Source organism: Micropterus salmoides, unplaced genomic scaffold, assembly GCF_014851395.1.
Source record: "Micropterus salmoides isolate LMB-PRFRI ecotype aquatic unplaced genomic scaffold, ASM1485139v1 Ms_hic_scaffold_3, whole genome shotgun sequence".
In the NCBI taxonomy this organism is placed as follows: domain Eukaryota; kingdom Metazoa; phylum Chordata; class Actinopteri; order Centrarchiformes; family Centrarchidae; genus Micropterus; species Micropterus salmoides.
In genome coordinates, this window is record NW_024042261.1 from 2867102 (window position 1) to 2888892 (window position 21791).

Here is a 21791-nt window from a genome sequence, read left to right on the forward strand (position 1 = left end):
ACTTCCAGTGAACAGTATGAGGGAGTGTGAGAGCGATAACACCACATTTAATACACCTGCTCCCCATTCACACCTGAGACCTTGTAACACTAACGAGTCATGACACCCAGGAGGGAAAATGGCTAACTGGGTGTTTTGAGGGGACAGCAATTTTACACTGTTATACAAGCTGTACACTCACTACTTCACATTGTAGCAAAGTGCCATTTCTTCAGTCTTGTCAGATTAAAAGATATAAACAAATATTTACAAAAATGTGACGGTTGTACTCACTTTTGGGAGATAGTGTATCTACAACTCTGCTGTACTGTACACACAAGATACAGTTAACGTGACTTGTGTATTCTGTCAATTGTTGATGATTTGTTGTCCTCTACAGATCAAAGTTGCAGGGTAAAAATCAAGGAAATATATACATTTGTATGCAAGTTTTAAAAATAAAATGAACTTCACAGCCTTAGAAATGTGCAGGCTAATAAAATTTCTATACAGTTTTATTGTTGGTGTGGTTGGTGTGTGGATTTGTTTCTCTATTTAACAAATATACATTATCATACTTTGAGGTGCGAGAACAATGCATACCATAGGACACAAGAAGAGAAATAGAAAACAATTCTAAAAATATATTAAATAATTTACTTCAAAGCTCTTTTTCTGGGGACAGTGTACATGTAGGAGGGGCAGGGGCACACTTCAGCAGTGGATTATCATTTAGAAAAACCCATATAGATGAGACCATGTCATTGATATTTCTATATCATTCATATGCTACTTGTTTCCGTTCTAAGGTGAGCTGCTTGAATGCGATCTTTGACAAAAAAGTAGTATGTGGTATGCGGTGATATATTCAAGTAGACAGAACAAAGACAACACGCTTAAAGAATGATATTGCTGGTTTAACGGTCTCTTTACATTGGTACATTTACTTTTCATGTTAGTATTTTGTTCATAACATGATGACAGTTCCCTATTTGTCCAAAGAAGAACAAACAGAACAGACCTCCTGTTTTTGCAAAGGCATCTTGCTACCACAGCCACATTTTTTTCTGTGGTTCCAAAATACTTTTTTCTGTGGTTCCAAAATACTTTTAAGGACTTCTAAACAATCTGGGTCTGATTCTCATAGTGTTGGCCATCATTTTTATTACTTATGGGAAAAACTTTAGCCTCTCTTTAGCTTTCCAACCAATAGAACAAGTACTCAGTCACATCATAAGAAATATACCTGTAATAAAATCACAGAGAACCCCTGTCTCCTCAGTTTGTCAAAACATGCCAGTTTGGTCCAAAGTTGGGTTGTGTGGATTTAAGCAGACCTTGATCACACATGTGACCGTTGACATGTCCCAGCTACTTTTAAGCATGTTTTGCTACAGTATGTTAAAAATGACAAAACCTTTGGAAATTGAGATTTCTTTAAAATATGCAAAAAATCAACAACCATGTCCGTCATTGTTTGGAGGGGCCCCAGGGATAGACCGGTCTCAAGCCAATATGGTAGCTTCCAGTTATTTCCTCCAAAATCTGGTTAGAGGGTTAGGGTTAGTAAGCACAGCAGTGTGGGTAATTGCATGGTTTCCAACAGATGTTTTGGGAAACTTGGTGGTAACATCCAAATAAGTGGTTTAGATAACACAGCTGAAGTGTGGATGTTGCCCCATGAATACTGTAAAGTTGTGTCACAAGAAATGTAGAAGAAGAAAAAGAGTGTTAGGTCCCCTGCCCTAAACCTGATTTAAAGCAGAGACATGGCTGTTGTGTGGTAAAAATGCATCTTATGAACCAACATCATGTTCTCATAAACAGGAAGGATGGCCCACACTACAAAAAATAAGCCCCAGATAGTATAATGTGTTTCCACATTTTTTCCATTAATATTTCTGTTAATACTGTTTGGGATGAAATGTGCTCAGTTTGACTGTGTGAATAGTTACTTACTTTTACTTACATTGTCCAAGTAATGAAATTAGTACACATTCCTTTATAACAAAACAACTCTTCAGTCAGGCTGACGGTTTAACCATACACCAGCACTGAACTGAATATGGCTAGCCAAAGGAGGGTGCAGATTAGCATTGTAGAATCTGTTCTGCTCATTTTCCCTTCATCATGGACTGTAGGCTTTCTTAAGATCAGCTGTGTCATCTTGTTTGGAAGAAGGGCTTTTAGTACGATCCTTTTTCCGATTTATTTCCTATTCAGAGAAACATTAAATTGTTTGTCATGCAACATGTAAGTGTGTATTTAAACCTTCATCTTCAAAATCGAATGATCTCAACAACAAAATACTATACATCTAAAAACCCCAGCAGATTGAAATTCAGCACAGGAACATGCTAGTCTAATGAGCACTGTGAGCACTCTGTATTCTAAACAGAAACAAAGCTGCTGTCGGCCTCTCAAGGGGACACCGGACTCTTTCCACAATGACTGAACAGGATAGGTTTACATTCTGGGACAGGTTCAACTTAATTTTTAAAGCCTCATGTATAAACATTTGCATACATTCATTCATGCACAAAATAGCAGACATATTACTGGGGTAGCTGTGTCTCACAAGGTAGAGAGGGTCATTCGCTAATCAGATCCTCAGCTCCTCCAGGCCTTGATGAATGATAAGTTTCTTTCTGATGTGCGTTTGGCACCTCAAATTGTGGATTTCTGTATACTCTCATCTTCTTTGACCACCGTGAATGGTTAAAATGTCCATGGCAGCAATTCACTTCATTATGTTTTGACCTGAAAATAGATAAAAGTACCCTGTTGTGGGTATATAACTAAATGACTTTGCAGACTGTGAACTGATTAGATGTGCATTCTACCTGGAAGGATGACACTGTGAATAGATGACAAGCTATGAAATGATGAAAAGAAGCAACAGTAAAGTGGGTATGTGTCTTTTGCATGTCGCTGTGCTGTACATACAATACAACAAATCAAAAGTAATCATGCAAATTATGCATGAAATGAATATACTGTTTGACATTCAATCACTGCACTACAAAATGTACAACATTTTATAAATCCCAAACCTGGCAAGTTTGCTCACAATCTTAATGTGTATGCATTATTTATACATGAGGCTGCTAATCTTTGGCAAATGAATTGTTACATAAGTAAAAACGATGGCCAGAGGTGCGGGGGCCATAGTGGGACATAAGGGGACATTCCTGGAATAACTTATTTTTAGTAAGTACTTTCTAATAAAGTATGGGAATTGTGAAAAATGTTGTGCACAATTACAATCGATTGTATGAATAAAATTTCATTTACTGGTGCAGAGGTGAAGGTGGGTGTGATAATGCAGAGTAGCCTGATTGTGATTACAGAATCCTTTAAAAATTTGTATTAATAGCAAAACAAATGTAATTCATTATGATGCAATAACTGTTCAATCTTTAACAATGGGTTGGTTTAAAACATTCTGATTTGATCCACAGAGCATCTGTCTTACCATTTGCATATCAAACCCGTCTAATACACCTCTATAAAGCAGTTATCAGTTTGTTTCATATTAAGCACACACACAGAAGACCTGTGAATCCTGCTCTCCAGTGAAATGCTACGCAGATGTAAGAAGACGTTGAGACACGTTCTTGTTCCCAGTTCAGCAGCTTGTCAGTTGGGAAAGATGATGACACACAACAGCAGCTATTCCCACACCAGCGGAGATGGAGGCATTTCAGAGGGCTGAGCCACTGTGGAGCTGTTCAAAAGGAGGCCAACAAGTGGGTGAAGATAATATTAGCTATTCATGTGTCTGTCAGCTAAAGACATGTGAGACATGGTTAAAGGTGCACTGGATAGTTATGTTGTGTTCCAGCAATGTTAAAAATATTTTTTGAAGATGTGAGTACAGTTGCATCACAGAAAATGAGAAAATCATGGAAAAGGACATTTCTTCTCATAATGTAAGTCAAAAAGAGAAACTTTCATATATTCTACATTCATTACACATAAAGTGAAATATTTCTGGCCTTTTTTGTCATCAAATCAAATATCCACAAGTTGAACAGTTCTGAAAAAGGTGAATTTATGCACTCAGTACTTGGTCGGGGCTCCTGTTGCAGGAATTACTTCATCAATGCACCATGGCATGGAGGCAATCAGCCTGTGGCACTGCAGGAAGCTCAGGTTGCTTTGATAGCGGCCTTCAGTTCGTCTGTAAGTGTGGTGTCTCTCATTTTCCTCTTGACAATACCCCATAGATTCTCTATGGGGTCTAGGTCAGACAGTCAAGCACAGTAACACCATGTTCAGCAAACCAGGTATTAATGGTTTTGGCACTGTGGGCAGGTGCCAAGTCCTGCTGGAAAAGGAAATCAGCATCTCCATAAAGCTTCCATCTCCCTCTGGAAGCATGAAGTGCTCTAAAATCTCCTGGAAGACACTGCATTGACTCTGGACTTGATAAAACACAGTGGACCATCACCAGAGGATGACATGCCACCCCAAACTATTTGTAGTGGGACAACAGTGTGGATTTGTGCAATTTATATTAAATAAATTTGGAGCTACTCCAAATTCCCCTTTTCCTCTCCCGGAGAGGAGCAGGGGGGTTAAAGATCAACTTCAACAGACTGCTAAAGAGACCCCAACAGAAGGGGGGTGGAAAAGTTGCTTTCTGTAAGTGCTATTCCTGAGCAGCCTGATCATAAAACTGGCACCTTTTTGATTCCGAAGCTGATAACGCGGTGACTGACTGTTAAACTGACAAAAGGGAAATTAATCAGAGATTACAAACAGCCTATCGGAAAGGCAGGAAATCCTAAACTGCCCCCCCCCACACACACACACACACACACATGTAACCGTGGCTCTCTCTCGGCTTCTCTCCTCTCCTCGTGCCCTAGTCTTCTACTCTGCTCTCTGAACGCTTCGTCACACGTCCGGCGTGCCTCTCCAACGCCCTAAGAGTTCGACCAGCGCAACAGGCCTTTGCTCACTTGAAGCTACACACACGAAGTGCCGCGACATCGATTTGCCCTCAGTTCCAGCAACTCTACTTGTTTTATTTTCTTCCTTTCTTTTGTTTTGTTAAAGTTATCAGTACGTACAGTAAGTTACACTGGTCTAATTCAGGAACAACCAAGTTCCCTTTTTAAGCTTTTTCGTCGAGCTAAGCCCACGGAGGTCGGACGATGGCACGTGGCCCACCAGCAACCACAAAGGACGACATAAACCTGACCCGAGACAGGGTCGGGAAGGCCCCACTGCAAGTTTCTTCCATAAGCCTTCCAGAGACGGACCCCGGAAGAAATTCCCTGGGAAGCATGGACTCTGCCAGTGTGAGGCCGTTTCCCAGCAACCCGGCGGAAGAAACACAAGCAGCAAGACCAAACAAACATTCTGTGGTCAGGGATGTCCCATAATGCTAATATTGTCTTTTAACTCCTAAAACTCATAGCTTACTTTCATTAGTTCTCCTCTGCCGTATGAGTCAAATGCTTCCCACAATCGAACCTCCATTTCTCATTGTTCAGCCATTGTTTATTTTCCCTGTATTTAACAACCCTTTTATATTGCATTAGTTAGTTAATAAATTCACTGTAATCAAGAACTGTGTTTGTTGACTATCTCCACGTCCCTGCCAAGAGAACTGACCCTTTAGATATGAGACTGACTGATTGATTTAAGATAATTTTATATTCATAATTGGGTATTAATTCTCATAAGTTTATTAAAATTCACAGCTAATTTAGCCATGCTACACATTACTGGCTGTGGAAACTTCACACTGGACTTTGTGATGGCAGAAAATTGTTTCACCTTCAATTTAGTCCCTTATGCATGTAGTTCGATTATTACTATTATTGTTATGTGTTATATAAGTTGTTTTTTATACTTTTTTATTATTATACTCATTATATTAGTCTGTCCACATGTGTAGGGTTTAGGTCAGAGGTGTGAAATTGGGGAGAAGATCTCTGTTTCCCAAAACTTACAAACCTTGACGGTCTAAATAATTATGCATCTCTTTGCTCTGGGTCAGATGTTAGTTACTGTCCTAGGAGAGAGAACCTCTGGTCCAGCAGATTTTCTTTGTAGTACTTCTCTATCATTCTCTTTTATTAATAAAAATAAAAGACAATGGTTGTTGTAACCCTATTTGCTCAATCCCTTACCAAGAATATACATATAATTCCACAATAAACTTCAAGCAACTTGGATTCTGTGCCTCTGTGTCCTCTCCGGGACCTTCAGTACAAATGAAAAGCAAAATTTACTTTCATCTGAAAAGAGGACTTTGGACAATAGAGCAACGGCCCAGTTCTTTTCCTTCCATGATTGTGGTTGTATATACTGAACCAGAGAGAGTAAAGGCTCTTCTCAGATCGGCATTTCTGTATTATCTATTTTTTATTCGAATATTTTGAGATATGGATTTCTGATTTTCGTGAGCTGTAATCATCAGAATTTTACAAATAAAGGCCTGAAATATTTCACTTTTTATGTAATGAATTTAAAGTGTAGTTTCACTTTTTTACTTAATATTCTAATTATCTGAGAAGCTCCTGTATGATTCTGCAAATACTGGAAATTCTGGAAATGTTTGTTACTGTCCATGACTGTATCACATTAGAAGATGGATAGGCTATTGTAAAGCATGGACAAGGTAAAGCAACAGTGAACACAGCTGTTGGTGGCGATGTCATTCATTACCATCGGTAATTAACAACAAGCCTCCTTCACACTTTCAATTATAATATACTGTAGCCTATATATATATATAATATATTAATATAATATCAGAATCAGCTTTATTGCCAGCTATGTGTACACATACGAGGAATTTGACTCTGGATTGTACAATGCTCACGATGTGCTTACTTATACAATAATACAATAACACAATAATACAGTAATAAAATCAAACACAGGCTACAGTGTTGAAGAAATGTTGTGAGCCAGGTTCAGGTGTGAAGAAGTTTCGGAGACTGATGAAGACTTAACAATGCATGGTTTATTGTTCCTGGCTGTGGAGATACAGTGCCAGCATACAACATGTGAACACGTCAAATGCCAACACCAAATCTGAAGGAGAACATCTTTTGGCCCCTTTTATGTTCCTGTCTTCCCCCTAGTGCCTGTCGGTTTCCCTATTAAGTCATCTTTAGCTGGCCTTAACCTAGAACAACTAATATATCTGATGTTTAGACTCAATGCTTCGTCATATTGGAATCTATTACTACCCGGGAGTTGTACTTTAATCTGTGGAGGCAGTGAGTTCTTGTAAACTAGGGCTGTCCCTGACTAAGGATTTACATAGTCAAATCAGAATCGTGTGTGTTATTGTGCGCGGCGATTGTGAGGGTTGCCTACACACGGTAGCTCCGCTCCCTTTAATCTTGAGAAGCTGCAGAGCAACTGTAAATTTCCAGGTAAACTAAGGCTTTTTGAAGACCCTTTTCTCTCTCTCTCTCTCTCTCTCTCTCTCTCGCCTGTCATTCACCAGTCTTGTGTGAGTTTTGTGTGCATGGCGTGCTGCTGACAACTACATGCACGTCGCATTTCCTCGCGGGTCTATTTCAAGTAGCCGGCTATTTAAAAACGACATAATATTCTTTATGTGGTTCATCAACGGTGATAAATTATCCGAAAGTCCCGCTAGGTGTGGACAACTCGGCACAACACCAGTGAAGCCGGGGCTCGGTCTCTTCAGCAAGTATTCCTCTTCTGCCTCTACACACATGCTACACCTAAACATGCGCACTGACGACCAAAGGTTAGGGTTACAATTTTAGAGTTATTTACAAGCTTACATGTACACAGTGTGATTAGTGCAAAGGATGCTGGAATAAATAAGGGTTATGTGCAGGTGTTATGTACTTGAGGTAGGTGGATTTGGTATACAGTATATACAATATACAATATGGAGAGTAAGAACAGCTCTGAAATAGAGAATGATGAATAAATAATAAGAGGTAACCAGTAAACAGGTGGCTGATCAGAGACAGAGTTACTGGGTTATTTCACAGGAATTGTTCTTGACATTGTGAGTCAGCTGTTCATCAGAGTGATGGCTTGTGGGAAGAAACTGTTCCTGTTGGTTGCCTACCAGAGGGGAGAAGCTGGAACAGGTTGTGTCCGGGGTGAGATGGATCTGCAGTAATGTTTCCTGCCCTTACTAATACTTATACTCTGGAAATGTACAAGTCCTGAATGGAGGGCAGGTTGGCACTGATGATCTTGTCTGCAGTCCTGAATGTCTGTTGTAGTCTGCTCCTGTCCTTTTTGGGGGCAGATCCAAACCAGACAGTGATGGAGGTGCAGAGGACAGACTGGATGATGGCTGTGTAGAAGTTGATCAGCAGCTCCTTAGGCTCCCAGAAAGCCAGCTGATCAACCTCCCGTCTGTAGGTCGACTCATCATGAGGCCAATGATCGTTGTGTCGTCAGCAAACTTCAGGAGTTTGACAGATGGGTCTCCTGAGGTGCAGTTGTTGGTGTAGAGGGAGAAGAGCAGTGGGGAGAACACACACCCCTGGGGGGCGCCAGTGCTGACAGTCTGGGTGCTGGATGTGATGTTCCCCAGCCTCACCTGCTGATTCCTGTCAGTCAGGAAGTTTGTGATCCACTGACAGGTGGAGGCTGGCACAGTGAGCTGGGTGAGTTTGGTGCTGAGGATTTCTGAGATGATGGTGTTGAACGCTGAGCTGAAGTCCACGAACAGAATCCTTTCATGTGTCCCTGGAGAGTCGAGGTGTTGCAGGATGTGATGCAGTCCCAAGTTGACTGCATCATCCCCTGACCTGTTAGCCCTGTAGGCAAACTGCAGGGGGTCCAGCAAGGGGCCTGTAATGTCCTTCAGGTGGGCCAGCACCAGTCTTTCAAAGGACTTCATGACTACAGATGTCAGGGCGACAGGCTTGTAGTCATTTAATCCAAAGATGGAGGGTTTTTGGGGACCGGGATGATTGTGGAGTGTTTGAAGCAGGAGGAAACTTCACACAGCTCCAGTGATCTGTTGAAGATCTGTGTGAAGATGGGGGCCAGCTGGTCTGCACAGATTGCAAGCCAGCCGACTCTTCCAGATGTTTGGCATGCTAGGTATCTGGCAGGCGTCGGCGATGTGTCAGAAATGTGTCAGGGGGGCCGTTTTGATGCGTTGTGTAGTTCACACACATCTCGCCGAGCTGCAAATCGGGCTAAAAATCGTGTAATGTGAACTATAGTCAGAGTGTTCTTGGCCTGGTTGTAGAAGATTCTGTCCCCACTTCTGAAGGCCTCCTCCTTGGTCCGACGAAGCTGCCAGAGTTTTGCTGTGAACCAGGGTTTTTAGTTGTGCAGAAAGTTTTAGTCGGCACACACATGTCCTCACAAAAACTAATGTAGGATGTCACAGTGTCAGTTAGTTCGTCCAGGTCAGTGGCTGCAGCCTCAAAAACACTCCAGTCAGAACAGTCAAAACAGGCCTGTAAATCCAGCTTTGACTCGTTGGTTCATCTTTTCAGTCTTTACAACAGGTTTAGCAGATTTCAGTTTCTGCCTGTAAGTTGGGATAAGATAAACCAGACAGTGATCAGAGAGTCCCAGGGCTTCACGGGGAACAGAGCGATAGGCGTCCTTTAATGTTGTGTAGCCGTGGTCCAGTGTTAGTGTCCCTGTTGGGAAACTTAATATGCTGTCTGTACTTTGGGAGTTCATCGCTGAGGTTTGCTCTGTTGAAGTCCCCGAGAACAATGAGCAGGGAGTCTTTTTCTCCACGTTAGTTATCTGGTCGGCCAGGTGTAGTAACGCCTCACTAACACAGGCCTGAGGTGGAATGGAAACAGCAACCAGGACAAACAAGGAAAACTCCCGTGGTGAATATAAAGATTTACAGTTTATGAATAATGTCTCTAAGTGAGGGTTGCATGATTTCTTCAACACTGTGACATCTGTGCACCAACCTTCGTTTTTGTAGAGACAGAGTCCGCCTCCCCATGAGCTCTGTTACGCGGTTCGCCCGGAAAAGATTAAATCCTGGTAGGTGAAGTGTGCTGTCTGGTATGTGCTCAGTGAGCCAAGATTCTGCAGAAGTCTGAGTTAGTTCTGTTGAGGAGCAGCAGTTAGTCCATTTTGTTGGCCAGAGAGCGGACATTCGCCAGGTGGATTGAAGGGAGCACAGTTGGATTGTGGGCTATTAGTACAAATCTCCTTATAGTGAAAATGCGAATGCTTTTTAATAATCAATGTTTCATTATGGCTCTACAATTGAATGGACCCCAGTCAGAATAGCCAACATTTATACAGGTGCTGATCCTAATATTTTTTTTGTGGAATTGGTCAAAATCAGAATCGGCAGGTCAGATCTTTAAAAAATCAGTAATTGGAATCAGCCAGGAAGCCTGTGTGAACTGATATTAGGTTAATACCATAGCTTTACTGTTGTGCTGACAAATATTGCTTTGTGTTGTTGGCCACAAATAAGAGAAAAGAAAAACAATAAGTAAGTACAAAAAGTCATGGCAATTTAGGAACATCGCGGTCTACATGCCACACTAATAACAGTAGTAAGACTTCTTTCTGTGTACACATATCCTATACAAGTACAATTTTGTGTCCCATTCAAAAATTGCTCTTGAGAAATTTTTTGTTTATCGTCCCCCCCATCTGTGATGAAATTTACACCCATGTTAAAGAACCTCCTACCTGATAAAGCTTTTGAAAGCTGCTGACTGAGGGTTAATGCAGAGTGGCACTCGACTCCCCTTTTGCTGTTCCAAAATGAACTGATGGATGATCTCTGAGAGGGAACAACACAGAGCAACAGAGACAGATTAGGAAACAACATAACATAACCTAAAGTCACAAAGTATATTCAAGCTGTCTGACTTGAGGTAACTCCAGTATGTGATGTTATTTCTCCTCCCACAGTCAGCCATACACTTAGGCAAGCTGACCTGCAGTTAATGAGCTTATTGAGCTTTAAATCACTATGGAGCTATCTTTTAAGTGGGTCCCAGTTTTTTTTTATATTGTGTAAACACCTAGGGACGCATGATTCCTCTTGATGGTTTGCTGCTATCCAACCAACAGCTGGTAGCAGTTATTCGCAATGAAGCACAGCAATGCACCAACAAAGGCAAAGAAGAAGACTTCAAGCAAGTAAATCGGCTTTGCAAAAGTTTTATGAGGAAGGAAATGTATTCAACACATTTGTTTGACCTCAAGGATTCACACAACCTGTTTTGGTGATGTTATTTTTTTTCCTGCCAGAGTTTTGACAACTCGGGCGGTACAGTGGTCTGGTGGATAGCACTGTGGCCTCACAGCAAGAAGGTTGTGGGTTTAAACCCCGGTTGCCTCAGCCTTTCTGTGTGGAGTTTGCAGGTTCTCTCCGGGTGCTCCGGCTTCCTCCCACCGTCCAAAGACATGCGGACTAGGTTAATTGGTGACCCTAAGCGTGACTGGTTGTTTGTCTATGTGTGGCCCTGCGATGGATTGGCGACCTGTCCAGGGTGTACCTCGTCTTTTGCCCGATGTCAGCTGGGATTGGCTCCAGCCCCCGCAGGATAAGCAGTTGATGATGGATGGAGTTTTGATGTAACTGAAGCCAAACCGTGTAGTCATTTTACAGGTCATTGATGGTAAAGCCAAAATTCTAGTTTGATGAACACTAATCGAACAGTCTGTTCTAACATCTACTAATGCTGTACTCACAAAGAGTGATGCATTTGGTAGAATATTTTACAGGCCTACAGTGGCAGATTGTGTTGTTTAGTAAAAGGGAAACAAATAAACATCCAAAAGTAAGAAGTCCAAATGTTGTTACTACTGAAAAATTCAGAAGGATCAAAAACTGCTCTTTTTGAAATACCCTAGTCTGCATTAAAATGTCCTTTAATGCAGCAAACAGAAAGGCCATCAGTAACTCAGCAGATACACTTACCTTTGACCTGTCTGACAGAGCTGAGGTTCTTCTCAAAGCCATCATCAAACTTGGGATTAGTGACAGGCTCAAAGTCACTTGTGTAAACACGGCCAGAGGAAGTGGTGTAGCAGCATTTGCACATGCATGTGTGGTAGCGCAGTCGACCCTCATCCAGGTAAGGGTGAGCCAGAGCATCCTTCGCTGAAATCCTCTTTGACTTGAGACCAAAAACACAAGTCATATGCAATAAAATGAATTTTACACTCATATTAGCCTCAGCATATATGTAAAGATAAATCAAACAGAAACTTTATTCAGTTACTAAGGAAATAGTATAGTTATAACATATAAAATCTGAATGAGACCAGATGATGTAGCTGATGCAGGTATGAGGAGGGTTGTGTTAGAGGAGGCATATTTTGGAGATAATGATCATGCATGATCATCTAATGCCTTTAAATCAGACTGTGTATAGCCACAGTAATCATGTTTTATTTAACACCAACTTGTAGAGCAAGGGTCTGCGATAAAGGTTATGGAAAGAAAGACTATCTTGAAAAAATGGTAGTCTCCCAAGAACATAATATTCTGATGGACCCTTAACATATTCTGCCCTCTGAATATGAAGTTTTACCTTCAGGGAAACGCTATAGATCTAGCAGATGCAAAAGTAAACCACTATAAGCTGTCCTTCATCCCTACTTCCATAGCTCTCCTTAATAAACACTGTTCAAAACAAGCTGGGCAGAAGCACTTCCGGCACTTTATTTTAAGTATAGGTCACTATTAATCAAGATGGCTTTTATCAGCAATTTTTAACAAGCTTGATGTGAAATGAGTTTTTATATTTTTTAGAATTTGCGGCAGTTGTTTTTTTATTGTTTGTTTTATGGTTCATTACTTTAAGAGCTTAAGTGCAATTGAACAGAATAATTCAGTGGTTTCAATAGAATTTGGGTTCTACTTATCTAGTAATCAATTATTGATAGGTGTTAGCGTCTCAGATACTTGTGCAATGCAATGTAAATGTATGGTATGGACTGTATGATGCATTTGACTGTGAAGTCCATTTATGTTGCATCATGCTGTGTTTATTGCTACAGCCTTGCAGGGCACTGATGCCCAAGATAAATTTGCCTTAAGGGGACAATAAAATTAATTCTGATCTTGAAGTTAGAAAAGCGTGACGCTGAACTTAGTCTGACTATATATATGGCACATTTAACATTTAAGGTAGCAGAGCTGTTGATTAGGAGAGATGATGTTATATGTAACTATAAGTACAAAGACATTTAACATATATAACATATTGGTGCCATCACCTATTGGTAGACTTTGATGATGCCTGGTACAGAGACAACAACTTCCTGTTTCGTAGCGAATCATTGATATTCCACTCTATTCTATGGGGTGGGGTGGGGGACAATCGGACTAATTCTGTGTGTAAATCGCCAAATATGACAATTAAATCTAAAATGGCCAACTTCCTGTTGGTTGACGGCCCACCTGGCATGAATAAAAAAAAGTGGTGCTCTTAAAGGCATTGAAAATGTACTAGAAATTCACATAGTTTGCTTATAGTACATTCATACTTCTAACATGCTTACTTACTACAGGTATATTAAGGATATATTCTCCTGAGCTTTAACATACTTCTCAAAGGCATACTTTGCATAAATTGGTAATAAATATATACCTAATTAAACTTTCAATAAATATGTTTAAATTAAAGCATATTTTTCACATTTTAGTCTATTTATTAAAAATATATTTATTTAACGCTTAGTAAATACTATTTGGGTGTACTTTGTGGAAGTACATTGTTAAACAATTACACTTTTAGTGGGTTAAAAATATATTTATGCCAAATATGCTTCATTGTGTAGGCTACTGCAAAATATTGTAATTGTTTATGTAATTGCCACATTTCAGTCTGATTTCCAGAAGTATGATATTCAAAACATATTTTTTAACATTAAAATATATTGTTCAAAAGCATATTATTTCTTCTTTTTTTCCCCTTTCTTTTCTTTTAATTTTTTTTAATCAGGTAAATAACTAGTTGAGATCAGAGACCTCTTTAATCAGAATCAGAATCAGAATCAGCTTTATTGCCAGGTATGTGTACACATACGAGGAATTTGACTCAGGATTGTACATTGCTCATGGATGCTGTCCAGAGATGGAGCCTGTATTCTGTGTTCTAGTTCTGTGTTCTCATTTACGTTCTGTCTGTTATTATCCCTGTGTTATAGTTGGTCAGTGTTTTCTGTTTACATGGGTTTCTGTTATTGTCTGAAATTAGATTCTTGTCTGGTATTTTGTAACTGTGTTCTGTCTGTGTTGGTTATTTATTTTGCCCCATGTCTGCCTGTCAAGTGTTCTGTCTGTTCCCTCAGTTATCCCTCTGCCTGCCTGCCTCTGTTTCCCCTGCTGTCTCTCTCCCTCGTTACCGTGATCCCAGTCACCTGTGTTGCTCCCGCCCTGCTCGTTACCCCTGGGTATATATGTTTGGTGTTTCTGTTGATTCCCTGTTGGGTCATTGTTTGTGTTACCCCCTGTCTGTTGTGGCTTTGGTTTCCCAGTCTTGTTCAGTGTTTTTGTCTTGCTATTTTCAGCTCATGGTGTTTTGGATTACCTGTTCTGGATTTTTTTTTTTGTTACTCATTTGGATTTTTCTGGACTCAGCCACTCAGTCTGTAAGTGTGCTCGCTTTTTGTTTGTAAACTAAATCACTTTTTGAACTGTACCTCCTCTGCCTTGTATCCTGCGTTTGGGTCCTCCAACCTGCTCAACCCACACCCGCCGTAACATATGTCCATTTGTATGGTCATAGATCCTGTTTCAACTTTTAAAAGTTGAACCTACACTTTGCCAACTTAATGCTAAACCCAGAGCTGGAATTTCCTACCTTAGCTCAAGAAAATTAAATAATAATAAAGATTTGCTATAAGAATAGAATTAGTGTTTATAATGATATGCAAATGAAGAACTAAACTAGGTGGAAGTACTGGCCTAACTGCAACTGCATTTCATTTCTTTTAGAGCATCCTGGGATCGTTGCCTCACTCAGATGGCTTAGAGGCAATGAAAACCTGAAAGGACCAGCTGGACCCTCACAAGCTCAATGTGCTCATAGGTATGTCTGGCTCCTGCACACGGTCACTGTTTTTTGCTCTCACTACATGTCAACGGGGTTAGACTAAATAAACAAATATTCTTGTGTAAAAAATATTATACATGGCGGCGCAGTGGTTAGCACTGTTGCCTCACAGCAAGAAGGTCATGGGTTCAAACCCCTTTCTGTGTGGGGTTTGCGTGTTCTCGCTGTGTGCTTCTTCCCACCATCCAAAAACACGGAGGCTAGGTTGATTGGTGTCTCTAACATTGTCCTTAGGTGTGAGTGGTTGTTAATGTGTGGCCCTGCGTTGGACTGGCAATCTGTCCAGGGTGTACCCCGCATTTCGCCCGATGTCAGCTGGGATTGATTCCAGCCCCCCGCGACCCTGTATGCAGGATAAACGGTTGACGATGGATGGAAATTGTTATACATTAAGTAATTGGCTACTCTTGTACTTCACAAATTGACTGCTGTGTTAATGTGAAATGACATGTAGACAGCTGTTAAGCAAGTTTGAATGTTATTTGTTGTACCTGTTTGATAACATTTTATCATATATAGCTCCTTGGCTGAATGTACAGTAGTGTTTATGTAATGTGTTGTGTTCATGTTGTAATGGAGGAACTGAGCATCCACCCCTTGTGGAAAACCATTTCACCTGAACCTAAACAGTTAGCATTATCAGAACAGTTAGACATGATGTCATATTGTGTTTCCGCAACTTTAAACAAAATAAAAGACAATGGTTGTCAATTAGAGGTAGTATGCTTTGTTATAGATAAAATATTTCCTTTTCCCTTCCACAGATACTATGTGATAAAGCTGTTTCCAAATACCATAGTGTCTGCAGTCGCAGAAAATGCAACGAGTCCTACTCAAAGATAACCGATGGGATGTGTATAGTGTAGTCTTCAGTAATACTGATCACACACCGTCATTTTACTGACAACCCAAAAGCATATTGACTGTCATACTGTATAGGTGTTGCTCCCTTGTTCCATTTTTATCAAATGTGACATAATGGTAGTGTCAACCAAATGGAGGCATCTTTTATAGCTAACTTTATATTTTACATTACCTGCAATTTTCCTTAATCACAGTGTGGAATCAGATGTCCCACCTGGTGCCAGACAGCTTCAGAGACCTGGAAAGCATCCTCAGTGTGCTGGACCTCTGTATCTGATAGCATGGACTGACGTGGAAAGGACTCCTCCCCTTCTGTTTACTTTTACATTTAGTTTTAATGTTGTCCTTATGTGTTATGCACACTTAAGAAATCTATAAATTATGGTTTGCATTGCAATATATTCAATATTTGCACTAATTTTGTCTTTACTGATTCTGTCAGTTCAATGGACAAGTTAATCTTACAACACAGATAAAACATTAATGCTGAACTCTTACGAAGGGTCATCAGTCATGCAGTGTATTTCTGTGTGTGTGTGCAGGAGTATTTTCACTTTCTACCTTATACTAAGATTAATGAGCCTTACACCTAGTGCCAGCACCTGAATAGCTTTGTTTGCTGCTCTGATTTAAGTCTAGTTTAAACACAGAATGGGCACACATCCAAACCAACTCGTGGGTAAATGATGAAACAAATGACTTGCAGAGTAATTATGAACCCAACTAGGTGGTATTAATTGTGACGATGCAAACTAATAATACCTGTGCCCACAACACCTTCTACAGGGCTTAAACTATTCAGTGTGCAGATAATTCTTGTTTCCACAATAGAGTAACTTCTCAGTGCATGTCACACTGGTTTCTAAAAGAAATGTCCAGATAAAACATCAGCTTTTCTTTTTTTTTACTGAAATATGCAAAATGTTAACCTATACCACCGTTATTTCATTTACAGCTGTTAACTATTACATTTTGTTAAATTTAGATCACACTATATTCAATTAACAAACTGATGAATGAAGAATGTGATTTTATTTTAAGCAAATTTAGTCTATCAATTTTATATAACATGATTTCTAATACAAAAGCAAAATTAATTAAAATTATATCTTGCATTCATGGAAACAAATTAAAAGGTTACAAATGTAAAAGTAGTTTTTATGACAAAGTAATGTATTGTAACAGTAAATATGACAGAACCTATGTATAAGAACCCAGTGATAATTTGAAATCAGAGTCCAGGTGTTTAAAGTAAAGCAAAAGGCTGAGCAAAGCAGTTAGCTGCAGCAGCTGGCAGGGCGACATTGGAAGCTGGGACATCTGTAGAGCTGGACTCTGGAATCATCTGGAATGATGCTGCTCATCTGGCTCCTGTAAACACAGCAATGGTAGGTTACTGACAGCCTCTTCCCAACTGCCATAAACCTAGTGAACTCTCAGATTGCCTCAGCATGACAACCTCTCTGGCATATAACAGTAATTATGGCAATGTGCAATACACTGTTTACTGACATGTGCAATTTTAATCTTGCTGCTGGACACAACTTGAACAGTCAAGTTAGCTCTTTTTGTATATTTATTATTTTGCTCTTATATTAAATTTACTGTTGAACTGGAACTACTTGACATACAGTATCTCACAAAAGTGAGTACACCCCTCACATTTTTGTAAATATTTGATTCTATCTGTTCATGTGACAACACTGAAGAAATCACCCTTTGCTACAATGTAAAGTAGTGTGTACAGCTTGTATAACAGTGTAAACTTGCCGTCCCCTCAAAATAGCACATCACTCAGCCATTAATGTCTAAACCACTAGCAACAAAAGTGAGTACATGAAAATGTCTAAATTGGGCCCAAAGTGTCAATATTTTGTGCGGCCACCATTATTTTCCACACTGCCTTAACCCTCTTGGGCATGGAGTTCACCAGAGCTTCACAGGTTGCCACTGGAGTCCTCTTCCACTCCTCCGTGACGACGACATGGAGCTGGTGGATGTTAGAGACCTTGTGCTCCACCTTCCGTTTGAGGATGTCCCACAGATGCTCAATAGGGTTTAGTCTTTTACCCATGGCACACAGCCAAAGCCTTTGGAGCAAAGGACACTGCGCAGCAGACAGAAGATGAGGCGCCAGAACGCAGCCCCCCCATCTGCCTTCCGCCTCTAGCTCCCCTGCCAATGGGAGTGACAGCTACCTCTGGGGACCCCATCACCACCACTACGGGCAATACGGTTATACTGTCTGACTCAGCTCTCAGCTTCTTTAGCAAGGCAGTGGCAGCACTCATGTAGCCCCAGACCATGACAGTCCCACCACCATGCTGGACTGTAAGCAAGACACACTTGTCTTTGTACTCATCACATGGTTGCCGCCACACACGCTTGACCCCATCTGAACCAAACAAGTTTATCTTGGTCGCATCAGACCACAGGACATGGTTCCAGTAATACATGTCCTGTGGTCTGCTTGTCTTCAGCAAACTGTTTGCGGGGTTTCTTGTGCATCATCTTTAGAAGAGGCTTCCTTCTGGGACGACAGCCATGCAGACTAATTTGATGCAGTGTGCGGCATATGGTCTGAGCACTGACAGGCTGACCCCCCCCACCCCTTCAACCTCTGCAGCAATGCTGGCAGCACTCACACATGTATTTCCCAAAGACAACCTCTGGATATGACGCTGAGCACTTACGCTCAACTTCCTTGGTCGACCATGGCGAGGCCTGTTGAGTGGAACCTGTCCTGTTGAACTGCTATATGGTCTTGGCCACTGTCCTGCAGCTCAGTTTCAGCGTCTTGGCAATTTTCTTATAGCCTTGGCTATTTTTATGTAGAGCAGCCATTCTTTTTTTCAGATCCTTGGAGAGTTCTTTGCCATGAGGTGCCATGTTGAACTTCCAGTGACCAGCATGAGGGAGCGTGAGAGCGATACCAACACACCTGCTCCCCATTCACACCTGAGACCTTGTAACACTAACGAGTCACATAACACCGGGGAGGGAAAATATTTACAAAAATGTGAGGGGTGTATTCACTTTTGTGAGATACTGTAGATTTATTAAGAATTATAATGCACCTTAGGTTGTCACAAACGTAATCTGCTACACAATAACAAAAAAGTGCTTGAATCTTGAATGTAAGCAGGGCCTCACAGGTTAAAATTACATGCAGCTGGAGAGTCTAGACAAACTCAGAAGCGGCTGTCATTTTGCGAATTTCTCTCCAGAACAAATATTACTCTACCCAACTCAGGAATATGGCCATAGTTACAGCCCAGCCAAGTTACCTGTCTTGACCAACATGACAACCGCAACCACCGCCGCTTCCCCCTGAACCCTCAACCCCATCCCTCAGTCCAGGTGGAGCCACTGATTCTAGTGACACAGTGACTCTGTTACAGTAACTTCAATGTTCCCTATCCAAATCTAACAATGCCTGTTGGCAAGTTTACCGTTAACATTGCATAACGTCAACTAACTGACGAGGTGGGCCATTAACGTTAAGTTATTACTTACCTTCTAAGAGACGCCTTTTGTTCCAAAGTGTTATCACCCTAAATTCAAGCACTTCTCTAATACATTTTGACTTCTGTGCACGATTCTTTATAAACTCTTGTTATTTTAACATCGTTACCAAAGCTTGAAGCTGGCTAATTAGCTAGTTAGGTAACGTCAGCTAAGCTAACAAGCTAACGTTATGTACCAATACCTGCTAGTTATTGTAACACAAAAATAAAATACTAGTATTTCACTCACCAACCATGGGAGGAGCTCATGAACATCAGGGGAACAACTCCAGCGGATTAAATTCCCACTTTTCTTTCGTCATCAGTGGAATTATTGGACATTTTGATGAAGGGCTTGCTCGCTGTCGTTCACGCTGTGAAGCGCCGCAGGAGAGGGAAAAGAGCCGGTTCGCTTGTGTGTCTTCGCCGGCGGGGACTCCGCACACCGCTACCGGCAATATTTCTCTCCAACGTGCGCTCACTGTGCAACAAACTGGACGAACTTCAGCTTCTGGTGGGGAAAAACAGAGACTTTTATTCATCTTCTGTTCTGTGCTTCACAGAGACCTGGCTGTCTGAACTGATACTGGACTCTGGAGCTGACAGGCTTCCAACCGTACAGTGCGGACCGCGACACAGAACTCTCCGGCAAAACAAAAGGTGGAGGTGTCTGTTTTTATATTAACAATGGCTGGTGTACTGACGTGACAGTGATTCAGCAGCACTGTTCTCCTATAACTATAAACCGTTTTACTCCCCACGTGAGTTTGCTTCATTCACTCTGGTCGGTGTTTACATCTCGCCGCACGCCAACGTTCAGGACGCACAGAGCATGCTGGCCGACCGGATACTGTATGTGGAGCAGACAAACCCGGACTCCCTTGTTATTGTTCTTGGTGACTTTAACAGGGGAAATCTCAGCCAAGGACTACCCAAATACAGACAGTTTATAAAGTGTCTAACCAAAGAGGGGAACACTTTGGATCACTGCTACACCACAGTTAGCAGTCACACGCCGTCAAACGCGCTCCACTGGGACACTCTGACCACATGATGGTCCATCTGATTCCTGCTTACAGGCAAAAACTAAAGCTCTGTAAAACTGTAGTGAGGACATCAAAGAAGTGGACTAGTGAAGCTGTTGAGGACCTCCAGGCATGTTGGGACTGCACTGACTGGGATGTTTTCAAGAATGTTACCAACAATCTGGATGAGTTTACAGAGGACAGCTGCATTCCAACACGGACCAGGGTGAGTTATAACAATGACAAACCCTGGTTTATAGCTAAACTCAGACAGCTAAGGTTGGAAAAGGAGGAGGCATTTAGGAGTGGTGACAGGGCCGGGTGCAGGGCGTTAAAGTACAGGTTTAGCAAGGAAGGTGCGAGAAGCTAAACGACTGTACTCAGAGAGACTAAAAAACCAGACGCCACTTCTGTGAGGCAAACAGAGCCAACAGGTCTGTAGATGATGCAGTAAACATGGCCCTTCACTACATCCTCCAGCACCTGGACTCAGGACCATCAGCACCGGTTCCCCTCAAGGCTGCGTTCTTTCCCCTCTGCTCTTCTCCCTGTACACCAACAGCTGCACCTCCAGTCACCAGTCTGTCAAGCTCCTGAAGTTTGCGGATGACACCACCCTCATTGGGCTCATCTCAGGTGGGGATGAGTCCGCCTACAGGTGGGAGATCGACCATCTGGTGACCTGGTGCAGCCAGAACAGTCTGGAGCTCAATGCTCTGAAGACAGTGGAGATGGTCGTGGACTTCAGAAAGAGCACAGACCCACCCTCCCCAGTCACCACTGTGGACTGCTTCCGCTTCCTGGGCACCATCATCTTCCAGGACCTCAAGTGGGAGCTGAACATCACCTCCCTCACCAAGAAAGTCCAGCAGAGGATGTACTTCCTGTGGCAGCTGAAGAAGTTCAGCCCGCCAAAGACAATGATGGTGCACTTCACCGCCATCATTGAGTCCATCCTCACCTCCTCCATCACCACCTGGTACACTGCTGCCACTGCCAGGGACAAGGGCAGGCTGCAGCATATCATTCGCTCTGCAGAGAAGGTGATTGGCTGCAATCTTCCTAATCTTCTGGACCTGTACGCCTCCAGGACTCTGATGGACTCCAGGACTCTCGTGTCTGGCACATCGCACATATTTGTAGTTGATTGTTGATCTTTGTTGTTGTATATTTTTATGTTGTCAGTTTATATATTTATGTACACAATATTCTCTTCCGTTGCGTTACTTCTGCACGGCACAGACCCAGAATAATGCACATGTATGTATTTGCAACGTTGTTCTTCCATTCCATATTTATATATTTCTACATTTATTTATGTAGACTGTATGTTTGTCTACATGTAGCACCTTACCACCACAGCAAATTTCTCGTAT

General features: G+C 41.6%; 1 protein-coding gene and 1 long non-coding RNA gene across 4 annotated transcripts in view; one reads left to right on the plus strand and one right to left on the minus strand.

The window, feature by feature from the left end:
• Window positions 1-21791, minus strand: part of nlk2 (nemo-like kinase, type 2) — a 148318-nt gene that overhangs the window by 39685 nt on the left and 86842 nt on the right. The window contains exons 9-11 of one of the 3 annotated variants that reach the window (XM_038693653.1): window positions 11876-12074; window positions 10636-10729; window positions 1087-3706 (exon numbers count right to left, since the gene is read on the minus strand). In XM_038693653.1, the coding sequence (XP_038549581.1) occupies window positions 3652-3706; window positions 10636-10729; window positions 11876-12074 (348 nt within the window). In that variant the 3' untranslated portion in view covers window positions 1087-3651. Of the gene's footprint in view, window positions 1-1086; window positions 3707-8898; window positions 10036-10635; window positions 10730-11875; window positions 12075-21791 lie in introns of those variants that run through there. The other 2 variants (XM_038693654.1, XM_038693655.1) reach the window with 2 other exon arrangements.
• Window positions 14383-16161, plus strand: LOC119883126. Its single transcript, XR_005440589.1, has 3 exons — window positions 14383-14556; window positions 14903-14996; window positions 16079-16161. It is a non-coding gene; the product is annotated as an uncharacterized LOC119883126 (long non-coding RNA).